Source organism: Haemaphysalis longicornis, unplaced genomic scaffold, assembly GCF_048455015.1.
Source record: "Haemaphysalis longicornis isolate Haplotype H1 unplaced genomic scaffold, Haemaphysalis longicornis Haplotype H1 scaffold_9, whole genome shotgun sequence".
Classification (NCBI taxonomy): domain Eukaryota; kingdom Metazoa; phylum Arthropoda; class Arachnida; order Ixodida; family Ixodidae; genus Haemaphysalis; species Haemaphysalis longicornis.
This window is the reverse complement of record NW_027526460.1, coordinates 134155814-134176973: the sequence shown is the minus strand read 5'-3', so window position 1 is coordinate 134176973 and position 21160 is coordinate 134155814. Positions and strand designations below refer to the sequence as shown.

At 46.2% G+C, this 21160-nt stretch overlaps 1 protein-coding gene across 4 annotated transcripts in view; it reads left to right on the top strand.

Moving 5' to 3' along the window:
- Positions 1–21160, top strand: part of LOC144151506 (cytochrome P450 3A6-like) — a 49212-nt gene that overhangs the window by 9080 nt on the left and 18972 nt on the right. For all 4 annotated transcript variants that reach the window (XM_077682578.1, XM_077682580.1, XM_077682577.1 and 1 more), the window contains exons 2-7: positions 39–116; positions 680–776; positions 8854–8906; positions 11703–11799; positions 17096–17221; positions 20191–20425. In XM_077682578.1, the coding sequence (XP_077538704.1) occupies positions 49–116; positions 680–776; positions 8854–8906; positions 11703–11799; positions 17096–17221; positions 20191–20425 (676 nt within the window). In that variant the 5' untranslated portion in view covers positions 39–48. The remainder of the gene's footprint in view (positions 1–38; positions 117–679; positions 777–8853; positions 8907–11702; positions 11800–17095; positions 17222–20190; positions 20426–21160) is intronic.

Below are 21160 nucleotides of genomic sequence, written 5' to 3'. Positions count from 1 at the left end.
GTTGCGGTTACCTAACTACTACTAAATTCTTTACCCAGGCCGGGAACAATGCTCCAGGAGATCATGTGGGAACTCTTCCTCACTGCTGTCGTACTCTTCTTCGTTCACTGGCTGTTGTGAGTTTGCTCGCTCTTGCATATAACTTTGTTTCCGGCTCGCTTATGTTCAGGTAGCTTGGAGCGATGAAAATAAAGAAAAGTTAATAGCAAGAACTAGAGCAAGAAGGTGTCGATGGCGGATGTGTTATCTATCCATCGGTCAAATGTTTTGCTACTGCATTGACTGAACATGCTTTTTATGAGCTGGACTTTGTTTCAAGTTCACAATTCATTCATGCTAATGAATAGAAATCTACGCCCCAAAATACGCATTAGAGGACGAAATTACTTATGGTCCTTGAGTACTAATTTGTTTGTAGAATTTTCTAGCATGATAGGGATTTGCATTGGATTGGAAAATACTTTAATGATAACGATCCTGCAGTAGGCGGGGGCCGATTCAGCCGAACGAAGATAAGCCATTTAAAATATTATTCGCACTGTTTGTGCACGGTGTACGATATCTCGTAAGCTATTTCGGACCATTTTCTGCGTATAGCACGGCGTATGCACCTCTTTGTTTCTACAAATGAGCTTCCATTATTTGTATGAAATTCCCACGTCTTCAATTTGCTGTGCAGGAAAAGAAGACAGCACTTCAAATTTTTTGCAAATCTTGGCATACCAGGGCCTCAGCCAAATATCATTTTCGGCAACATCTTGGAGGTCTATCAAAAGGTGAGCATTGAGTGTAACGTGAAAACAAGAGCCACAATTACTCCAAGTGCTTGCTCCAGTCGAAGCCGTAATATCCGGCGAAATGGCTATATCTTACACCCAACGTTTTTGCTGAACAAAACATATTTACAGAGACTTGTATTATAATGCTGTGCGGCATTTCTCATGTAAAAAAGCACTCCTGTGTAAGTTATTGAGAATTTATCGTAGGTCGTAATTTTGCTTTGTTTTTCGGGCAGGGGATTCCTGGTACTCCTAAAAAAACAATTACGCTGCACCAATTAGGCTTGCCATCATTTAAACAGTTAATGCCAGTTCGGAAAGTGACTTTCTTTGCTTATCCCACATTGGGCTTCAAGTCATGTCGTTATTATCACAATGACAATACGTTGCATGGCTCGAACATATACCGAGAGAGGAGAGAAGAGGAGGAAGGTTATTTTTATTGGAAGAGGAGAAGGCAGTCTGCGTAGCGCTGAGGGTTTGCGGGCAGGGACAGAGAACAGTTTTTATGGGCCTTTGATGGGATTTATTTCTGCGAAAGCAATACAAATGAGAAACCAAGAAAATGTTTGCGGATTAGCTCAGCTAACCTTGGATATGCAAAGCAAAAGCTTGGCCTATCTGGTTGAGTCTTGGTTTCGCTTGCTTAACCTTTGATGCAGCTGTATTGCCGAACACGGCTCAAAGCCGTTCGGTCCCGAGCAACGGTCACAGGAGGAGGCCCGGCCTCGCTTTCATTCTCGGCGAACTCGGCTCAGGATGAGTCACATAGTCCCAGACGACCTTCGGCGCAGGCGTGGAAGGCGGCCGTGGTTTTTGTCGGCTGCCCATCAGTTGAGCGGCCGCTCCCGTAGCGGCCGCCGCCGTAAAGTCGCAAAACGACTTAAAACGGGCATTTGAGCGCAGCGCCGGCAACGGTCCCGGTGAATCACGCGATGCGCTACGAGGGGTGTGTCACCATTGGTGTCATCATCATCATCATCATCACCAGTCTATCTACGCCCACTGCAGGGCAAAGGCCTCTCCCAGTATTCTCCAGTTATCCCGGTCCGGTGCTAACTCCGAGCAACTGATCCCAGGAAACTTTTTGATCTCATCTGCCCATCGAAGTTTCTTCCCATCAAAAGGCCACATTGCGCATCCTCCATGAAACCGCTGGACGAAAGTAGTAACGCTTTGCATTAAAAAATCACGCACCCCTCCGTCTTACGAGGATCATGGTTGAACGCAAAGCTTCCTCGTATGGATTCCTTGGTTGGCAATCATATTTGCTACTCCAAAGGTATGCACCACTTTTCTAGGATAGCCGCAGCAACTCTGGGGCATGCGCTCCGTAGGCATAATAGTTGGTTTGGGGTCTATGTCGGAAACTGGTACCCGCTGCTTGGCGTAGAGTTAGTACTTTTTCGAGTGGGTGTCGGTTCATGGTGTTAAACCTCAAAATGTGACGTTAGGCCTAACGTCCTAAACCTCAAAATGCAACGTGAGACCTATCGTCTTGCACCTGCCAGCCTTACGGCATGAAGAGCAACGTCATTCTCATCGTACGTCGAACTGTGGGATGTCGACGTTCACATGAGCACATGACGTTACGCCTATATAGGTAACGCCGTCGCACGCTTGAGTCACCTCCTCCTTCTGCTGCACATAAGCTTTTAGCGGGTTGGGGGGCCTAACGGATCTGTCCCGAAGCTTCGCAGGGGAGCGTTTTAATTTTTATACGCTTCACTCACGATCATATTCACAGTCAGAGAAAGTTGGCTTTCGTTCAGTGCGTTTTAGGGTACGTATATCATCAGTGAGGTGCTAAAAGCTTCGAATTAGAAGTTTTTGAAATCCGTCAGTTCGTCTCTATGACCCCCTGTGTGGACACGTTAGTGGGAAGAATGATACTATAGCGCCTCCCACCCTTCCTTGAAGAAAAAGGCCTTATACCCGACACCATGTATACCGCGGTTACCCGGGAGTGGCCCCCACGCTACCATGCCCTGATTCCACAAAACTGCACCTTTTGCACGGCTCCTGCCGAAGATGCGGACACAGAGCATTTTCTGTGGACGCGCCCTTCATTGGAAGCGGCCAGAACACGACACCTTCGAGGCACAGGCCTCCATCCTGGCAGGCCACCTGACTTTCATCGGTGGATATGGGGACCACACCATCGCTCCTTCTTCCGATTCTTTGCGAAAAGGGAGTTGTGACTTGTGACATAGTATTTATGCCAACGGGCGCACTATCGCAATAAAAAATGTATGGCTTCAGGAAGCATCCCACTACACAAGATATTCTTCTTCGAATTAAAGAAGTCGTTGCTCAAGTGACTCGCTGCTACCCTCGGGCCATTCTCGCTGGGACTTAAAAAATTACCCCACCTTCCCGCGAGGGGAACCCTGTGGAGATGCGACGCATCTTGGGGGTTCACTTGGTGTTTCCGTTGGGTTGATTCTCTAATTGCGTGAAACGTGTGAGGAACGCGTATGATGTATTCTTTATTTAACACGAGGCGTAACGTTAACAATGACGGCCTTGTGGTCGGTGAAGTGTACGGGTAGTGGATGGTAAAGTAACGGGCCCACCGTGCAATTTGCAGCGAAGATCAAGTCTATGCACGTGACCGAAATCGGAACGCCGGTGCTGGAACGACCGCGGTTATAACGCAACGTGGCGCGGCTATGACGCAACACAATCCAACACAATCCACTTTACTCCAATCCAATCCAAATCCAATTCAATCCAAGCCAAGCCAAGTCAAGCCAAGCCAAGCCAAGCCAATCGAATCCAATCCAATGCCCCTCGCGAGAGAGTGTTCGCTATCGGAGAGGAGAGGGGGTGAGCGGCGGAGAGCGCAGCTCGCGCGGCGAGGAGAATGGGGAAGGGGTGTGGACGGACAACAACAACGCCGTATGGAGGGACAAGGCGAGTGAATGAGATGCAGTCGCATCTAAAAGGGGCATTTGATAATGTTTGGTATTCCTCCTTTCCATCCAACCTCAGTCAAACAGGCGGCGGCCACCGTACTTATACATTACAGATTTTCTTACTCATCGGCAAGCTATTATTTGTGTAGCTTACGTTAAAACCAGGCTATTGCTTTGGGGAACCAGGGCACACCTCAGTTTTTTCTCCACGCCTTTGCAATCTTACCCCCCTGGATTTGCACCAGAAACTTGACGTCATCCCTCACATACATCACGCACTTTACGCAGACGACATCCCCATATGGACAGACACTGACTCCAATGGAAACATCCAAGACTACCTTCAACAGGCTACCCACGTCGTTCCCAATTATGCCTCCTCCGTGGGACTTCAATGCTACCCCAAAAGTCTGAGCTTGTCATCATCCGTAAACATCCACCTGCTCCACAGAAAGAACCAGTCTGCATCCACCTCGGCGGCCATACTATACAGCCCAGCCCCTCCCCTCCCGATTTTAGGTCTCACCACCCAGGCCAATGCATGCAACAATGAAACTTTATATAAGCTTTCCAAGGCTTTTAACCAAGTCTCCACATGCTTCGACGCGGTTCTAACCGCCGCCGTGGCATGAAGGAAAAATACATGGTCCGCATGTTCCAATGTCTCCTTATTTCACGTCTCACGTATGTCACACCATACCTTATCTTCGCCAAAAGTGACACGGACACCATTGACCGGCTTATACGATAAGCATTCAAACATGTGCTTAATCTTCCTATGAACACCTCCATGGCCCGTCTTTTACAACTGGCCTCCACCACACGGTGTCAGAACTTATTGAAGGTCATTTATTTAGTCAACGTCTCCGTCTCACCCAAACACCTGCGGGCTTAGCCCTCCTGAAAAGTCTTCACGTCCCATGCCAATCCACTGCCTCTCAGCCCCTCCCTCATAACTGTAGAAGTGTTATCCGGGTTCGCCCCTTGCCAAAAAATATGCACCCGGACCTACACCCCGGCCGCCGAAAAGCGCGAAGTCAAGCGCACAAGACCAACTATGGAAAGTGTGGAGATGTCTCTTATACGGACGCTAGCACCTGCCCCAACGGACAGCATCAAGTAGCCATAGTCACCACCAAGACCACCCTCGTAGCATCTGCAACAATCTAGACGTCGCCAACATGGATTGTCGAAGAGTTCGCCATCGCATTAGCTCTCATTCATACGAAGAACCCCGCATCATCACAGGTTCTCAAGCAGTCTGCAGAAGCTTCCTAGTCGGAAGGGTGGCCCGCTCAAATTTAAAACTACTGTCTCAGCATCAACCTTGCCGGAAAGTCACCTTCATTTGTACTCCTGGCCGTTCCTCACTGATGGGCAATAACTTTGCTTAGCAGCAAGCCTGCGCCATGTCCCTCCAGGCTACTGAGGATACCGCACCGTCCGTCCCTTTACTGACTTTTCAAGATAATACACAATATTACCGGTTCGAGCGACAGAACTTTCCTCCTCCACATCCTAAACTCTCAAAAGAAGAAGAATCCGTACTTCGCCGACTGCAGAGCAATACCTTCCCTCACCCAGTCCGCCTCCATCGCAAGCTCCCAACGCAATTTCCAGCCGAATGCAAGTTCTGCCTGCAACCCGGTACCCTTCCTCACATCATATTGGAGTGCAAGCACAACCCCAATCTCCTCCCTCTAACATCCACCCTTCCCACCCCCGAGCTGTGGGAGAACCTGGTGATCCGCAGCGATCTGGACGTCCAGACACTCTTGGCCTCCAGAGCGAAGGCTGCCCGCTCATCACATGGCTGCCTGGAATAAGGAACCACTCCCACTTCACCGGCTCAATAAAATATGTTTTCACTCACTCACTTTACTAAAGGTCACCTTTGCTTTCCCGTCATAGTTATTATCTCTTGCGGTAGCTTGTAGCAACAATGGAGAGCACCTGGTGTTCATTTTTACTAACGTTCATATCCCGGATATCTTGCAGCTTCTCACTCAACTTGATGTCTTATTCATTTTGCATTCACTTCTCCCTCAAGTGGAGGCTCATTGCTAAATAGTTGATCCTGTGTCACTCAAACTAAGTTTCACCACTGTAGTGGTCGCATGGGCTAATCAATCGCATGCTAATCAGCCAGTTGACGACTTCATCTAACATTCAAAAACTGCAGAAAGCCGTGTGGAAAAATGGGATCACACCTCATATGAGCTTATTCGTAGTCAATATGATTACTATTGTCAGTTTGTGGGTTTCCCAGAAAACGCATGCAAAACGAGTACTCCTTGTGCCCCCTCTCATTGAGCTCAGGACTGATTCGACTGCGAAATCGTATGGACTAAAAAATCATACCGGTTTGCAACAAAGGTGGGTTCGAAGCTAATAGGCACTAACCGCTCATATTGATTTCGAAGGTCATACACGTCTACGAACTATATTATTTCAAGCTCAGGAGCAGAATTTCTTGCGCTCTGTCTACTTTAGACTCGATACCCAAATGGGATCCGAAAAAGAAGATGAAAAGTACTAAAGCTGCTGTTGATCAGGTCCCGAGTATGGAGTTATGCGCAAGAAAAATTGAAAGGACACAGAGTTTCATATATAGGTAAGGGGTGCACCGCATAGAGTTCAGGGTGCGCGGGAGAGGAGGCAATGTCATTGGGTAGTATGCGTGGGTTCAGTTGTTCGTGGTTTTCGCGTATGTATTATTTATTATGTATTGTGTATCAAAATTTGCTTCTAAGCAGAAAATCAGGACACAAGTAGAAGAGCAATATGACAGGCAATAAAGAAGCATTGCCGTCAACTTGTAGTAAACGTCCGTAAGTGTAACTACCCACGAACTTAAATGTGTATGGTTAAATCACATGATCACAATTTAAGATAATACCCTAGTCACCCTTCCAAGCGATTGGAGCAGAAACCGCTTAAAGTAGTTGGTTTTTGCAGCGTGAGCTACACTGGCCGAGGTTGAGCAGTTTCGCATGTATCCTGGAGAGCCGTGCTGCGCATGCACGAGGAGCAGTGACGTCTCACGGCGCACAGCGGGCGCACCGGAGCCGCCGCCGTCGCGACTGGATTGGATTGGATTGAATTGGATTGGAATAAATTATATCGTATTGTATTGGATTGGATGGGAAATCGTTTTAGCAGCAGTAAGCATGATAATCAGCTTATCATAGACAAACACGAAGCCTAAGAACAACCAACTGAACGGTAGCTCAGGCTACGTATGTCCTCGAATTGCCGAGCTAAGCCACTGCTAATTTTTTTCGCTGCGAGGTTATCTTCGCGCATTGAAGCCGATTCATGCTTGCCGGGGGTGGGCCCTGCCTCTATCCGTGAGATTTCTTCGGGCCCGCACCACCCAGGGCGCTCCTTTGGCGCTTAAGAGAGCCAGCTATCCGGCCTTAAAAAAATGGGCCTTGCAAAGCTGTGGTATTACTGGTGGTACGCTTCATACTAGTCAGCTTTGCATTGCTCAGAGGTACCCATGAGTAGACAGATAGTCAAAGAGAAATAACTATTTTTATATAGAATGTACTTTGGACTGGTTTGTACGAAAATAAATAGAAAACTTGTGCTTAGAAAACCGCTGTACACGGAGGCGATATAAAAGCAGAAGAAGACATATAAAAATAGACTTGGCCTCGCGTTACATCCAGCGTCGCCACCCAAAGCAAAAACAAACTAAGAACAACACGCCCGCCGAATAAAAAAATCCGAATTAAGAGAAAGGCGAAATAAAAGTACAATGAAAACAAAATATTAAAAAAAGTCTCTGCTTTGCGCCATTGGGCCAAACAAAATAAAAACAGAACAAGCTGTGTCCAACTGCCGGTTTAAGGTGCACAGATACGCTCAACTTCAACTTTCTCGTGAAACGAAAAGTGCAACGAAGACGACTGAGATATGAACGTAATACGGTATCTAGACTCGCCTCATCAGGACGTTTCGGTCCATTCTTTGTCGCTCGCAGTAGTGGAAGGCTGGCACCCGCCACTGTGGCTGATTGGCTAAGGCGTTGTGCTGCGGATTTCATGATAGAGGCGCAACGACAGAACTACATGCGTTCGAGATCTGGGAGTACGCTAAATATCCCCAGGTTGTCAGAATTAATACGAAGACCTCCAGTACTGCACGCCTTTCGCATGTGTAGCGCTGGCGCGTTAAACATGAAAATAAATAAATAAATAAATAAATAAATAAATAAATAAATAAATAAATAAATAAATAAATAAATAAATAAATAAATAAACAAACAAATAAACAAATAAATAAACAAACAAACAAACAAACAAACAAACAAACAAACAAATAAATAAATAAATAAATAAATAAATAAATAAATAAATAAATAAATAAATAAATAAATAAATAAATAAATAAATAAATGAGTCAATCAATAAATAAATAAATAGGGGAATGCTGGCGAAGTCAGAAGCAGGCGCCTGCTCTAATAGCGGTGTTTCCGTAAGTGTTAATTGAATACACTTGCCAGAGGTTTCTCCTCACATGCGGACGTGGTGTTTGCTGATGCGTGTATAAAACAGAATAGTGAGAACTGAAGTTGGCATACTTTCAGCGTGCTTTTATCTGGGTAGCATTTCTTGTGAAACTGAAACGCAGAAATATAATATAACATATTTAGGATTTGTAGAGGCCCGACATTCGTATGTTAGTTTGTGTGAGTTGCATAACGGAGATTTATCTGCTCATGTTTTGATTTGCTGGCTACCAAGGTAGCTGCATGTTTGTAGTGGGGCCCAATTTTAATTTTTTTGAGGCCACATCGTACACGTTGATGTTTATGGGAAAAATAGCAAAAGCATTGCAGCGCCGGGTTTTAAACATCATTTTTTACTGTTGAGTGTGTGCGTAAATTTATTCCTTGCCGTTGACTTGTAAACACACTAGAATGCGTGATTCCCTCTCACACATTGCGAACGCACTCAAAGTACAGTTCCAGGAGTGACTGAAACTAAACAGCCTTGCCAGAGTATAGGAAGTCCAGAAGAGGCTCACACAATATCCGTAATCAAAGAGCACGACTACATTAACAAATCATGCTTGTTGCAGTATTAGATTCCCTTTGACGTTTTTTTTTCCATCTTCTCTGGTTTTACGAGATTTCCTTTGCTTTACAGTCTCCTGTGAAGGCTTACCGAGAATGGATTGATACGTACGGCGACGTTGTTGGGTACGGCGCACCCCTCTTTTCATTCCTGCATAAATTGGAATAAGTCTGACAGGTAGTGCTTGTCTCGCCTCCTTCTGGTATCCCTTGTTTGCATTTTATGCGCTATTTGCCCGTCAGTCGCGTACCAGCAAGCTCAAACTTCAACACTTCTAAAGCATTTATGCCACCTCAAGTAAAGACAGACCCCTAGTGCATGGCCTCCAGTGCATTTCGCAGTGCATGGCCCCCGGATTTGAAAATCATTGTGCTACAGCAGGATGCTCCAAAACTTCTCAGGAAACTTTAGTTTCATGAAAATGTACCTAACAGCCCAGCTTAGTTTGCTTATTCTAAAAATATATCACAACTGTAGTATAAAATTAACAAGAAACACACTTTAGTTTACCTACTTCTCACTAGGTGGCGCTCGTTGTCTGACAAGCCGAATTAGAATTTGGAATAGAAGGGGGGGAGGTGAACATGTGTGCAAGGACATGAAGGGGGAGGAGCGGTGGGAGTTTAAAACGGGCTGGAGGGGGGGGGGGAAACACGTTAGGTTAGTTAAGGGTAGGGCAAAAATAACACAGGCAAGTCGGTTGGGGAAAACGGAAGTCCCGATACGAAGGGAGGGCCTTTAAACATCATCATCTTCATCTGCCATACTCTAGTTTTTATTTCAGCGCAGAAGTATATTCTTTAAATTGAAAACTATGCCATTAGGGTCACTGTCATCAAATATTACATCTTTTCGCTTTGGAACCCGATCGTTTTAAAGCCTTTGAGTAAAAAAATTAGTAAGTTTCGTAGAAGTGGGATCAGATAGTTCTCCTTAAAAAGCGCTAGAAGCTATTTGTGTCTTCGTGTAACTTCTGCCACTTTCTGCTTCTTTTTTCTTGCGTGTATCATTTGCTTCTGCTTGACATTTGCTTCTAATACTTTTTTCTTCGCTCTTGTTTTACTCTATTCTAGTTGGTGACCGAAGTCAACTTTGATGATGATTGTAGGGTTTAACGCGCCGACGCGACGTAGGCGATGAGGCGCGCCGTAGTGGAGGGCTCCGGATTAATTTCGACCACCTGGGGGTCTTTAACGTGCGCCGAAATCTCGTACACACGGGCGTTTTCGCTTTTCGCCTCCATCAGAAAAGCGGCCGCCGCGGCCGGAAATCGAACCCGCGACCTCGAAGTGAACTTTCCTACCCATCTCTGAGTGACTCTTTACTTCAGGTTCCGCTTATTTCGCGTCCTTGAGCTCCTCGTCCTGCCTCCGTTTCGTTCAATCTTTCTATCACTCTGGTGTCGCACCTGAATTTACCTTTTCATCCATTTTGATTTCTTTTCCGATTTTTTCTTTGAGTTCTTTCAGGCATTGTTTTGTTTACTTTTTTTAATTGTACATTGCGACCGTCGCCTCTGATTGTTGATGTTTCTCATTCTTTTCTACCTTTTGCATTTTCCTGTCCTGCCCTTTGTTTCGTGCATTCTTGCTACCAGAGTTGTCTGCCTTCTATCATATTATGCGGCTGGAATCTCACCAGGATGACGTATTTGGGTTTGAAAAAATCCAGAATTGGCGCTAAGCATGTCGCTTTTATTTTGCACCCGAGTATTACACTTTCAGGTCGGGATTTGATATTTTCTTGGAGAATACTACGAGGAACAACAAGGGCAGTTCTACAGGTACTGAGTGGGGAATGAAGCGCTGTTATGCTGATTTTGTTGATAGCACTGCGGTAGGCAAATAATCAGTAAAACCACTGCAGGCAGCACTGCATTATAATGTAAGTGACAATCGAAGACATCCAAACAGTAACAATAATTTGTTACTGCAAACATCCTGTCACAACAGCCGTTTAACTCCTCTTACAAGTTTCTTTAAACTGTTTTCAGATTTATTCGTTTGGCCATCTTTCTGTTCGTAGTCCACGCTCTCCATGCGGTAATATTTTAGGCGCTTTTTAGTTTCCTCTAGATCGCCTGTAACGCATGCTTCCTAGCTGTCTTTACTAAGCACGAATGAGCGGGCTTCATTAAATAAGCTTTTATGAGCAGACGTTGTTTTACGTTGCTTTTGTGGCTGGTGTACCTGTATTTTACCATTTATTTCACAGCGCGTTAATTACGTAGTAATGCGTGTGCATATTCCTCTCCAGGTTTCCCAGAAACGCGCATCTCTAGCACCTGCTATGCCGGTGCGCCGGCATTCGCAGATTCATCCACAAGGAAATGGGTACAATGTTTCTGCACGCTCTGTCAAAATCTGCGCGAAGATATTGAATTGCTCAGAGGTCCGCACCCCTATACCCACGATACTTAGCATATTACCCCTGATCTCTATCGCGAAGTATAGAGAGCGAGCTGTTCGAAGAATTAAAGGACAAAAAGAAAAGTTTATTGCTAGTACCGAAGCTTTCGTGCTCGTGGTATAGTCAGTGGGCTCGTGTGTTGGTATGGCCGAGCTCGGGGGTTAGGAAGTGACGATTATATGGTTTCTTGTTGCTCACCTTTTTTGCATTGTTCTGATTGCCTTGTAAGGACTTCCGTTTATTTACTGTCTTGAACTAAGTGGAGTGTTTTGTTATATGCATATTTTATTTTGCTTCGAATATTCACCGTGTATTGTTTGTTTGAAGAGCTACTGTCATATCCCTGTTATATGCACTGAACCTTCTTTTATATTTCATACAAGTGTCCACAAATACGTCGCTCAGCCAAAATCTTCACAAAGGTGTACATGTTGTACGCTTCAGGTGCCCGCATGAAGTCCTGTTCGTCTGGTGAAGCCAGTTTCAATTATTTAGTGCACCGTCCCTTCTAGGTACTTCAACGGTTACCGGCCTGTAATACTCGTGGCGGACCTGGAATTGTTGAAGCAGATACAGATTAAGGACTTTCAAGATTTTGTCGACCGAGGGGTAAGCAACTCAACAGCTTGAAGCTTGCAACAGAGAAAGGCTGCTGTTGATCAAATGGAACCAAATTTATATGTAATATTGCACGTTTCCAAGTAACGCGGGTGGGCTTCCGAGTGGCTTAACATGAACGGAGAATTTCAAGTCAGTTTCAGTCACCTGAGAAAGGAGGCACTGTCGATAACGCGGTTGTAACACGGGGACCTCACCCGCCGCGGTGGCTCAGTGGCTAAGGCGTTGCGATGCGGAGCACGAGGTCGCGGGTTCGATTCCCGGCCACGGCGGCCGCTTTTCTGATGGAGGCGAAAAGCAAAAACGCCCGTGTGTACGAGATTTCGGCGCACGATAAAGATCCCCAGGTGGTCAAAATTAATCCGGAGCCCTCCACTACGGCGCGCCTCATCGCCTGCGTTGCGTCGGCGCGTTAAACCCTTCAATCAATCAATCAACACGGGGACCTCCGTGCGCATTGTAGCAATTGCAACGACGTCTGAGAGTACAAAACATGTAGCTGCCTTTGATGCCTTTGCGAGGCAGGTACTTGTAATATGAAGTGCCAAAAAAACTGCGACATTTGCGCCACTCACCTGTCTACACTTTCCAGTCAAGCCTGCATACTCACTTGTCTTGTCGCCATTTCCACGTTTTGTTTGCTCTGTGTGGTGTTACCTGCGCGTGTGTTTTCCACCACCTAGCTCCGCTGCGAAGTTGAAGGTACCTTGGCGGCCGTGAGAGAACTAACACTTTTACCGAGGTGCAGGACGTCGTTGCGACTCCACCGAGAAATGATTCGCGTTTAGCGGCCGTGGTTGAGCGAGCCCAGGCCTAAGGACTGCGAAAATGGGTGAGCGGGGACAGAAGTGGTGATGTTCTGAACATGAATATTGTTTGTTCATGGGAGCTATTGAGGAACATAGTGAAGGAAGCGCACTGTCGGCTATCTTGAAAGCACGCGTACTTACATATAAAGTGGGTGCCACTGAGTTTGACGGGGGCTGTCATGGTGCTACATATTTGCGCGGCAAAACAGCTGCCATCCCGGCCCAGAATAGCATGTAAAAAGCTACCAGATTACCTCAGCGGGAACGTGGGGACGCTTCAAGTATTGATAAAGCTGCTCCTCTGATTTCTCCATATTCTCCCGCCAGAAAGTGCTGCGCAGAAAGTCTATGAGGAAATAAGAGTTTAACCATTGTGCGTAAAACGTTGCAGCTAACTTGCGGGCTTGCTTTCTGCGCCAGCGTGACTAAGCTGTTGCCTGTAATGGTTTTAAATAGATGATATGTATCAAAGAAAAGTAAATAAGCGAGAAGAAAGCAAGAAAAATTAAAGCCGTTACACTCAATGTGAAAGCTGTCGGAAGTGCAGAGCAGTGATTCGCCACAATGGGCTGTAGCGCCGTTATCTAAGGTCCCTAAAATTACTAAGGTAGCGCCATCTTTAGATCTCGCCGCCTTTCGCCCTCGCCCGCGCTCCTCTCTTACTTCGATTTTTTGCCATTTTCTTTTTCGCCGGCGAACAGCGCGCGCCATTGGCCAAGGGAAAAGTCACGTGGTTTTGTTTTTTTTGCTCCGCCGCCGGGTCGCCTCGCCGATGCCTCGCCGGCTGGGACATTGCGCAACGCCGCCGCTGCGACGCCATTGCTGGCTTCCGAGCCACCGTGCTTCAGTACCGGAATTAGCTGCTCGCTTCGAAAAAATGTCGCACCGGTGTCGTTTTAGGTTGCTTCTCGGTGTCGATGTGTTGTGCCTTAGGCAGCGCGAATATCGTCAGGCAGGGCACAAGACTTCGTTATTCCGTCCGGGAAACGCGACGCAGAAAGGAGAAAAGTTTGGTTGCATAGATTTGAACGGGCATACTTCAGGCCGACGCTACCATCACTCTTTTGCGAGGTAAGTTTCTGAATGCTTGTTCTTGCTCTGTTAAATTCTGCGCGAGCTTGAGCGGTCACTTACGAAGAAATGCGTATTCCCTTCGCGACCGTCGTCCACGCTTTGTTCTGAGTAGGCATTGCGCGCAGCGCCGAGTTCGTCCCGTCGTAAGCTTTGGTTTGGATAAGAGGCCGTGTATTTGTCATGTGCGCGCTAAACTTCCAGCATCAATATCAGCGGCGTAGCATGTTCAGTCAGTTGTCGTAAGGGTTTCGTGACGTGAGAATTGTTCACCTGAATTCATGCTTGTTTTGGCCGACGGCAGCTTGCGTCTGACCATGTATCGTGTGCGTTCCGAGTGCGTGTACGCTCTTTTTGGCGTGAAGTCATGTTTTGTGTGTTAGCTACCCGGGTGGTATTATAATCCCGTTGTTATGACATCGGAGTGATTTGCTGCGTAATATGGGCTTGGTCGGTGCGGCGCAAATTGAAGCTGTTGCGAGAAAAAAAAATTGCGGCTAGGTAAAACAATTTAAGGTCAGCTAATATAGTGACCGCGCCGTTGACGTACGTTTGATGCGCAATTTCTGTTATCGCTTTATTAAATTCGCGCACGTTTGAATGAGCACTTCAAATGCATATTCGCACCGTAACGGCTGTACGCCCTTTCTTCCGTGTATGCACAGAGGAACGTTAATTACGACTTACGTTTGCATTACACGTGATGCCGTACATTTGCAGTGTGCGCGCTTACTTCATCTTAGTATTCAATGGCGCAGCGTATCCAGTCATTGCGATTTGAACCAAAACACACTGGGCGATTATATTATTTTCAGCAGACGTATTTTTGTCCAGCAAAGCGCTTGCTAAACGGGTTTAATGTAGCGAGTTGAGCGGACGCGGCACTGAGCAGATGCGCGAACACGAATTTGACCATGCTACGGTAGAACGGTCACTAACTCCCTTCTGCAATGCATTATTGCCTATATTTGCGGAGTGTTTGTGGCGCATCTCAAACTCGGTGGCGACATTTTTTTTCCCTTCTCAATAGGATTATTTCACGGATCAATTTGAGCAACGGATATTGGAGAAGCTTGGCGTTAAAAAAACTCAACCCAAATGCCACTCCCAACATTTTTTCTCACGGGAAGCCACGTCAGCAGCACAAGCCACCTGCACGACGTCATTACGGACGTTTGTTCCAATAAAATATCTATTTGCTGGCACCAATTCATTTTTGTGATTTATTGTTTTCTCTTGATAATCATCGTGACATTGGTCCTCTTTCGAATTTCTTTCGGGTGTATCCCTGTGTTAGTGCAATGTACAAATCTGCCAGAATATATCCCAGCACAAAACAATTCTGTCCAGGCGCCTCCATTAATAACGGCTGTAAACGACCGCGCCCGGTGAAAAAACGTATTGCATGATTAATTAACTGGAGTAACTAGTTACATAATTTGTACCTAGAGGGACTGTAATTTCAGTTTACCCGATCGATTGATCGCAGTCTTCTCTGGCGCGTATTCCCAGAATTACAAGTCTGCGTTTTTCACTAGGTTCGCACATGAACGTACGGCCGCGAGTGTAGTTTAGTGTATCCGGCTGCGAAGTCGGGGAAGCAGGGGCTTTTCACGTCGCTGTACGTGCACACACGCACAACAGCATGTGTATGTTTTTAGTCTACTCACAGCAGCCTATAACGACATGAAGGTGAAGGAAACATTTCTACAAAAACGGCAAAGCACTCTAAACTACGCGTAATTAAGGTAGGCTGTAGGTCGTTAGTAAAAGCGGGCGCAGAGTGAACGCCGCTGAGGATACACAATTATCGCAAGAAAGGCGAGTGCAAGGACGCCAGCGCAGCGCTCGAACTACGGCATTTGCGAATGAAGCGCACTGTATACTGCCGCGAACCGTGCGCAAGACCTCTGTGCAGTGATTGCACGACCACAGTCACGCGAATGCAAGAACGGAACTACCGTAACAGAGCAGTTTGAAATGTCCACGCTCGATCCTTTCGCATTCACGAGCTATCCTGAGGTGTTACAGAATGCCGCACACGTAAACAAAAACCGCGCTGTGCGTATGCGCCAGCGGCATCCGCCCCGCAAATATCCCCTTGTAGACAAAAATATAAAACAAAACACTATCACTTAGTGCCTGTTGGTAAAACGGGGCTCTAGAAATCCTATAAATGCTACCAAAGAGTGATTTCGGCGCGAAAACAAGAGCAAACTGCAGCGAGCGCCCTGAAGCGTAGCGAGGGCGTCTGCTCTCAAGTGGCCAACAAATATGGCGGCCCCGCCGCGGAGTTAAAGGGACCAACGTTTATACTATAAACGTTGAAAGGGACGGCGGCGCCGCGGGTGAGGGGAGAGAAAATAGAGGAGGGCAGCGGAGAAGGAGGGAGCAGTTGGCGCTACCTTAGTTCTTTCAGGGACCTTACCGTTATCTGCTCACTGCTGCCACCTCACGCCATTCAAATTTCCCGCCTTCGCAGTGCTCGCGCGCCCCTGCGTGAAACTGCGCCGGGGCAGTTAAGTTCTATTGGCGCTTGCTTTTTCTCCCGCACGTGCCGGCGTTTCACTGCCACTGTTTTTTCGCTTACTATCGTAAAAACCTTCCCAACGAGCGTTCCTTTGCCAGTTAATTACGTATATTTTGCCTTAAATGTACCTACAGTTTTCTTTTCTCTAAACAACGTGGAGATGTATGACAAGTGCCAGCGTTTCACGAGTCTCGAATGCTTCTGACGATATAAAGCAATTGGCTTTCGAAGCCTCCGGGTTACGCCGCCATGACAGCCGCTACGACGGAACGCCGTGTGGCTCTACCTAGGCCCAGCGAGCGAGGTACGACGACAAGGCGAGCCCCTAAAGTGCTCTGCACTTGAAAAAACCGAAAAATCGAACAGAAAGAAGGCAAAAGTATGCATAATCAAAGGAGACATCAGAGATACATGTTACTGTAGCGTAAAACAAGGTGAACATTCGCTAGAAAACAATGCGAAAACCTCACCGGATATCAGCATGATTGGGAACTTACTGTGTCTTGTTTCAAATATTGGACGCTATGGGCTGTTTTAAGATTACAAGGGGGCGTATTAAAATTATAACATATATTGCCTCAAGAATGAGAGCAACCACGACTTTTCGTGAACGAATTTAATAGGGGAAAAACCGATTTAGCACTTTTAAGCGAAGCAAAGCAACAAGTGTATTGCCAAGGCAAATAAGGTACCTTGACATTTTAATGACAATTACCTATACCGAGAAGGATTCGTCGTCAAACCAACGTTGCTTGTAAATCTTGTACTGTCAGCCGGATGCAGTGTGTAGGTGTGTAAATGAACTGTACCGGCAGCATTTATTATTTCGACTTTTGGTTATCCTTCTCAGTTCACTCTACGGTCGCCCTTATTTCAGCTTCTGTTCCAAGCCAAGCGGCCTCCGAGTCCCCACAACAAGAGCCTCCTGCAGCTCACATCCACTCGGTGGAAGGAGGTGCGCACCGTGCTCACCCCGTCGTTCACAACGAGCAAGCTCAAAATGGTGCGTGTCGAAAGATCATCGCGCTCACTTTAAGCCGCTCACTAGCATTGGTTACAACGCATGTTTTTATAGCCGATAGTCTTTCTTGGGTTACTGAAACATAAAAAATTTGCTCTGTCTCTATGTATTCTGTCTGTCTTTTGCTCTACTTCGCCACTCGGTCGAAAATGCAAAGCTATCTGGAACGAGAAGCGATCGAGAAGTCTATGCAGGCCATTCAAAATCGCTAAATCTGATACCATGCTTTATACTTGTGCATGAGTTGAGCGAAAAAGAAAACATTAAGCATATTTTAGACAGAACCTGACAGCATGAGGGGTACAAACAGTGCTCTTTTAATTGAAAACACGCTTTTGCTTGATATTTTCAATAGGAAACAAAGCAAAACTACCTTCGAGGCTATATTTTCATCGAAAATTGCAAAAAGGACTCGCGATGGCGCCTACACCTAGTGGCGGCGTTCGAAGGCCAGAAGTAATGAAGCTTTCAATAGAAGGCCACCGAGCAATAAAGCGCGGGAAAATTCAACTGACTTGGGCAATCCTCCCCCGTGGTTATTGTGGGAAGAGCAACACGGGAGGGGAAGAGAGTGGGGGAGAAGAGAGCCCTTACTTGGCAGGGGCTGCAGACGACCGTCGTCTGTCGAAGATATTTCGAGCGAAGTGAGGAGATACGCGGTCAATTTTTGTAGTTGTGGATTAATTGTTCACAAAGTACAACTTATTTGGAGGAGAAATCCGGAACTGTAGCGGAAGCAGCAGGAAGTAGTGACCACATCAGTAGCAGAGCAGACCGCCAGAGGCGCGACTGTAATTTGGACCTTGTGGAATAAAACTGGAAGGATGAGAGCAGAGTAGTTTTTCACCTGTGTACCGTGGTCAGAGTGCAATCGCAAATCACGACGCGAGCTACTGAAAGATGCGATGGCAAACCCATCCGCGATTAGTTGGCCGTGCCAGCAATTGGCCACCCGTGTATCGCCGGGCGGTTAGTATTGGTCCTTATTGCGTGGCGCGAGTGTGTCGTCAGCCTGACCTATTCGGCGAGGAATAAATGACGAGTGGGGAGGAGCTCCAGCCTCAGTTGTAAGCGCTTGGACTAAGTCGGAGAAATGCAGAAGTCGATGGGTTTGAAATATCCAAGCGGGCTCAAGAATGCGGGAACATGCGTCATCCCGCTTTAGGACAGGCAAATGCAAGCTGAAAAAGCTTGTGGCGTCAACGCGTGGTAGTACAGGTTCAGTAGTTACGGAGGAAAGAACGGTGGTACCCGGGAAAAAAATACGAGCTCGCAGCCCTTGATCAACTGTTAGAAGGCTCATTTCGGGAGGATTTATTTCGTGCTGTCTGTGATGGGTGTGAAATGTTGCGCTTTGCAGAGAAGCTATTTAGAATGCAACAAAATACAATACCTGTGCTCAGAAACGTGGAACTGTCAGCAGAATTGTACCAAATCAGTACGTGACCTCGCAGAGGCCACAATTAGCCCTTCCCGGGGCATAACATTAACCGAATTTTCCTTAGGCATTTAACTTGTTTTATTTCGTTGACCAGAGGAACGTCGCGTCAGCACGAAGTAACCTTCACAGTTTATGTAAACAGAAGAGAGGGTGCGAGCGGAAGGGGATATAGGTGAATAAACGCTGAGCCCGACTGATGCAAATGCCAGAGACGTAGCACAGCGACAGTCATTCAACCGTGTGCGCGTAAGAATGAGGTCTTACCGATACTCATGTCGCCACTGCTGCTTCACCCGTCCCGTCTCGATGTATACCGAGGTACTAGAATGGCAGTTGCCCAGACATGTTTTGACACGAGACGTCAATACATGCACGCTTTAATTCGTTATGTAAAATGAGGTGCGAAGCAAATGCCGGCTCGAATTGGTGGAAGAGAAAATGGAGTTGGAATGACGGCGACGTGATTGCATGCTGAACATCGAAAGATGCGATGGCCAGACGATGCCCTCCTAAATGATCACGGGGAACCTCTGATACCGAGAAAGTGCGCAAAGCATGGTTGGTATTGAATGCGGACTTGCCTTGTTAATGGCGGGATAGAAACGCCGAGTTACCGACTTCGTTAGACAGAGCAAAGCGTTAAGAATATGCGCGCAAGTACATGCATTGGAAACGCGATCCCAAGGGTGCACCACAACACAATCTTTATGTTTTCAATTTTAAAACTATAGGGGACTGGTATTACGTCCAATATGGGCGGACGACCTGAGTTTGTCCTCGCCAAAATGTCGCACGTTATTATAATTTTGAATTGACATAACGGTATTGCAACGCTAATGTAATAACGCAGATCGTACTTGAAACGTACGTTGTGCAAACACCCAGATGTTACTGGTGCAATGTATTTTTATCGCATCCCCTAATGCTGTATACTACAACAACGCAGTACTGGACGTAGGCATGTCTAAGATGCCGAACTATAGTCTACGGGGTGGAACGGAATGAGCTGCGACGCTTAAACTGACTTCCAGTTGCGAAATGCGAAATGACAGAAGAAAAACTCCTCATGCAATGAAGCAAGTTATGAAATGAAATGCAAGAGAACTCTAAAACGGCCTTCTAACTTGTGTGCCCAGCGCTTTTAATAATATTTATCTTACTCTTAAAATAACTTGCTGAAAAAGTAAGGACACTTGTGTTGCTGAGAAAACGTTAGAAATGTATCATGGACGCACATAAACACACTATTTTGGTCAAAATTATTGGGCGGAATTCCTAGTGCACATATCCCCCCTTGGAAGACTCGTTTAAAGGAATACTCAACTCCGCCCCATTGACAAAGCAACTGTTTCTAGACTTGCACTGGGTCCTGCAAGGGCTGATGTCAGTTTTTAATAGCGTTGTTTCTGAAGAAAAACAGTAAACATCTCAACCTGTATTTGCGCTTCTGAGCTCTATCACCCTGATATTTCTTTTGCTGTTGTCTGCTCCTTGCCTTTGTGCTGCCCAGATGTCGCCGGCCATCATTGAAGCGGTGAAGAAGCTAGTATGCAAGGTTGGAGCGAAGGCTGAGAGTTGTGAAGAGTTCGAAGCTGGCGAAATGTTCGCTGCACTTGCTCTCGATGTGGTTTGCAAAAGCGCCATGGGCATCGACTACAACCTTCAGGATAACCCTCGCCATGGTTTTCTTGTCTGCTGCCGGAAGCTTTTTGGATGCGCATTCTCATTCATCGCTGTTCTTTTAAGTAGGTACCACTGTCTAAACCTAATAAACGCCACCTTGACGAACAGTGTATCAAACAGACGCACTCACAAAATTTGGACCGCGTGAAAGGCAGGATGTACAATGCATGGTGCAGTGAGCACCCCAGTATTTATTTATTTATTTGTTTCTTTGAAATACTGCCAGTCTCTTTTTGAGACCAAGGCAGGCGGGCATACAAGGGTGTATTCATATACATACAAAAGTACTTAGTCGGTTGGTAGTACAACAGTAATAAGAACGACATGTCAAAACAAGAACAAGGGTTAAGTAACTCTGATGTAAGCGTCATATTTTTTAGATTACACATATATATAAAGGATACAAAGAAGTGAAACATGTAGAAGGGTTGAGAAACGTATAATATAAGCATAATAATTTGAGGTTCCTCAGTTTATAAAGGATGCCAACAGGGGATGTGCACTCAATTAGGCCACAAAAAGCAACTTGTGTAAACAAAAGAAATTGATATACAGACTAACCATACGTTGCGCAAATAATAACGAACAATACCGCACCGAGCGAAACCGTAAAGAAGAGTCTCGAAACCATGAGTCATCAAGCAATTACACTGGGGAAGTTTGCGCATGCGGGTATATAGTATTTACTTCAAAGAAAGAAAACAAAAGATAAAGCTCGTTGCGAAGCAAGACATACATATTGTATTCATAAAAAAATATATTACAGAAAAGTAAGTACAGTCAAAATTCGCAGCGAC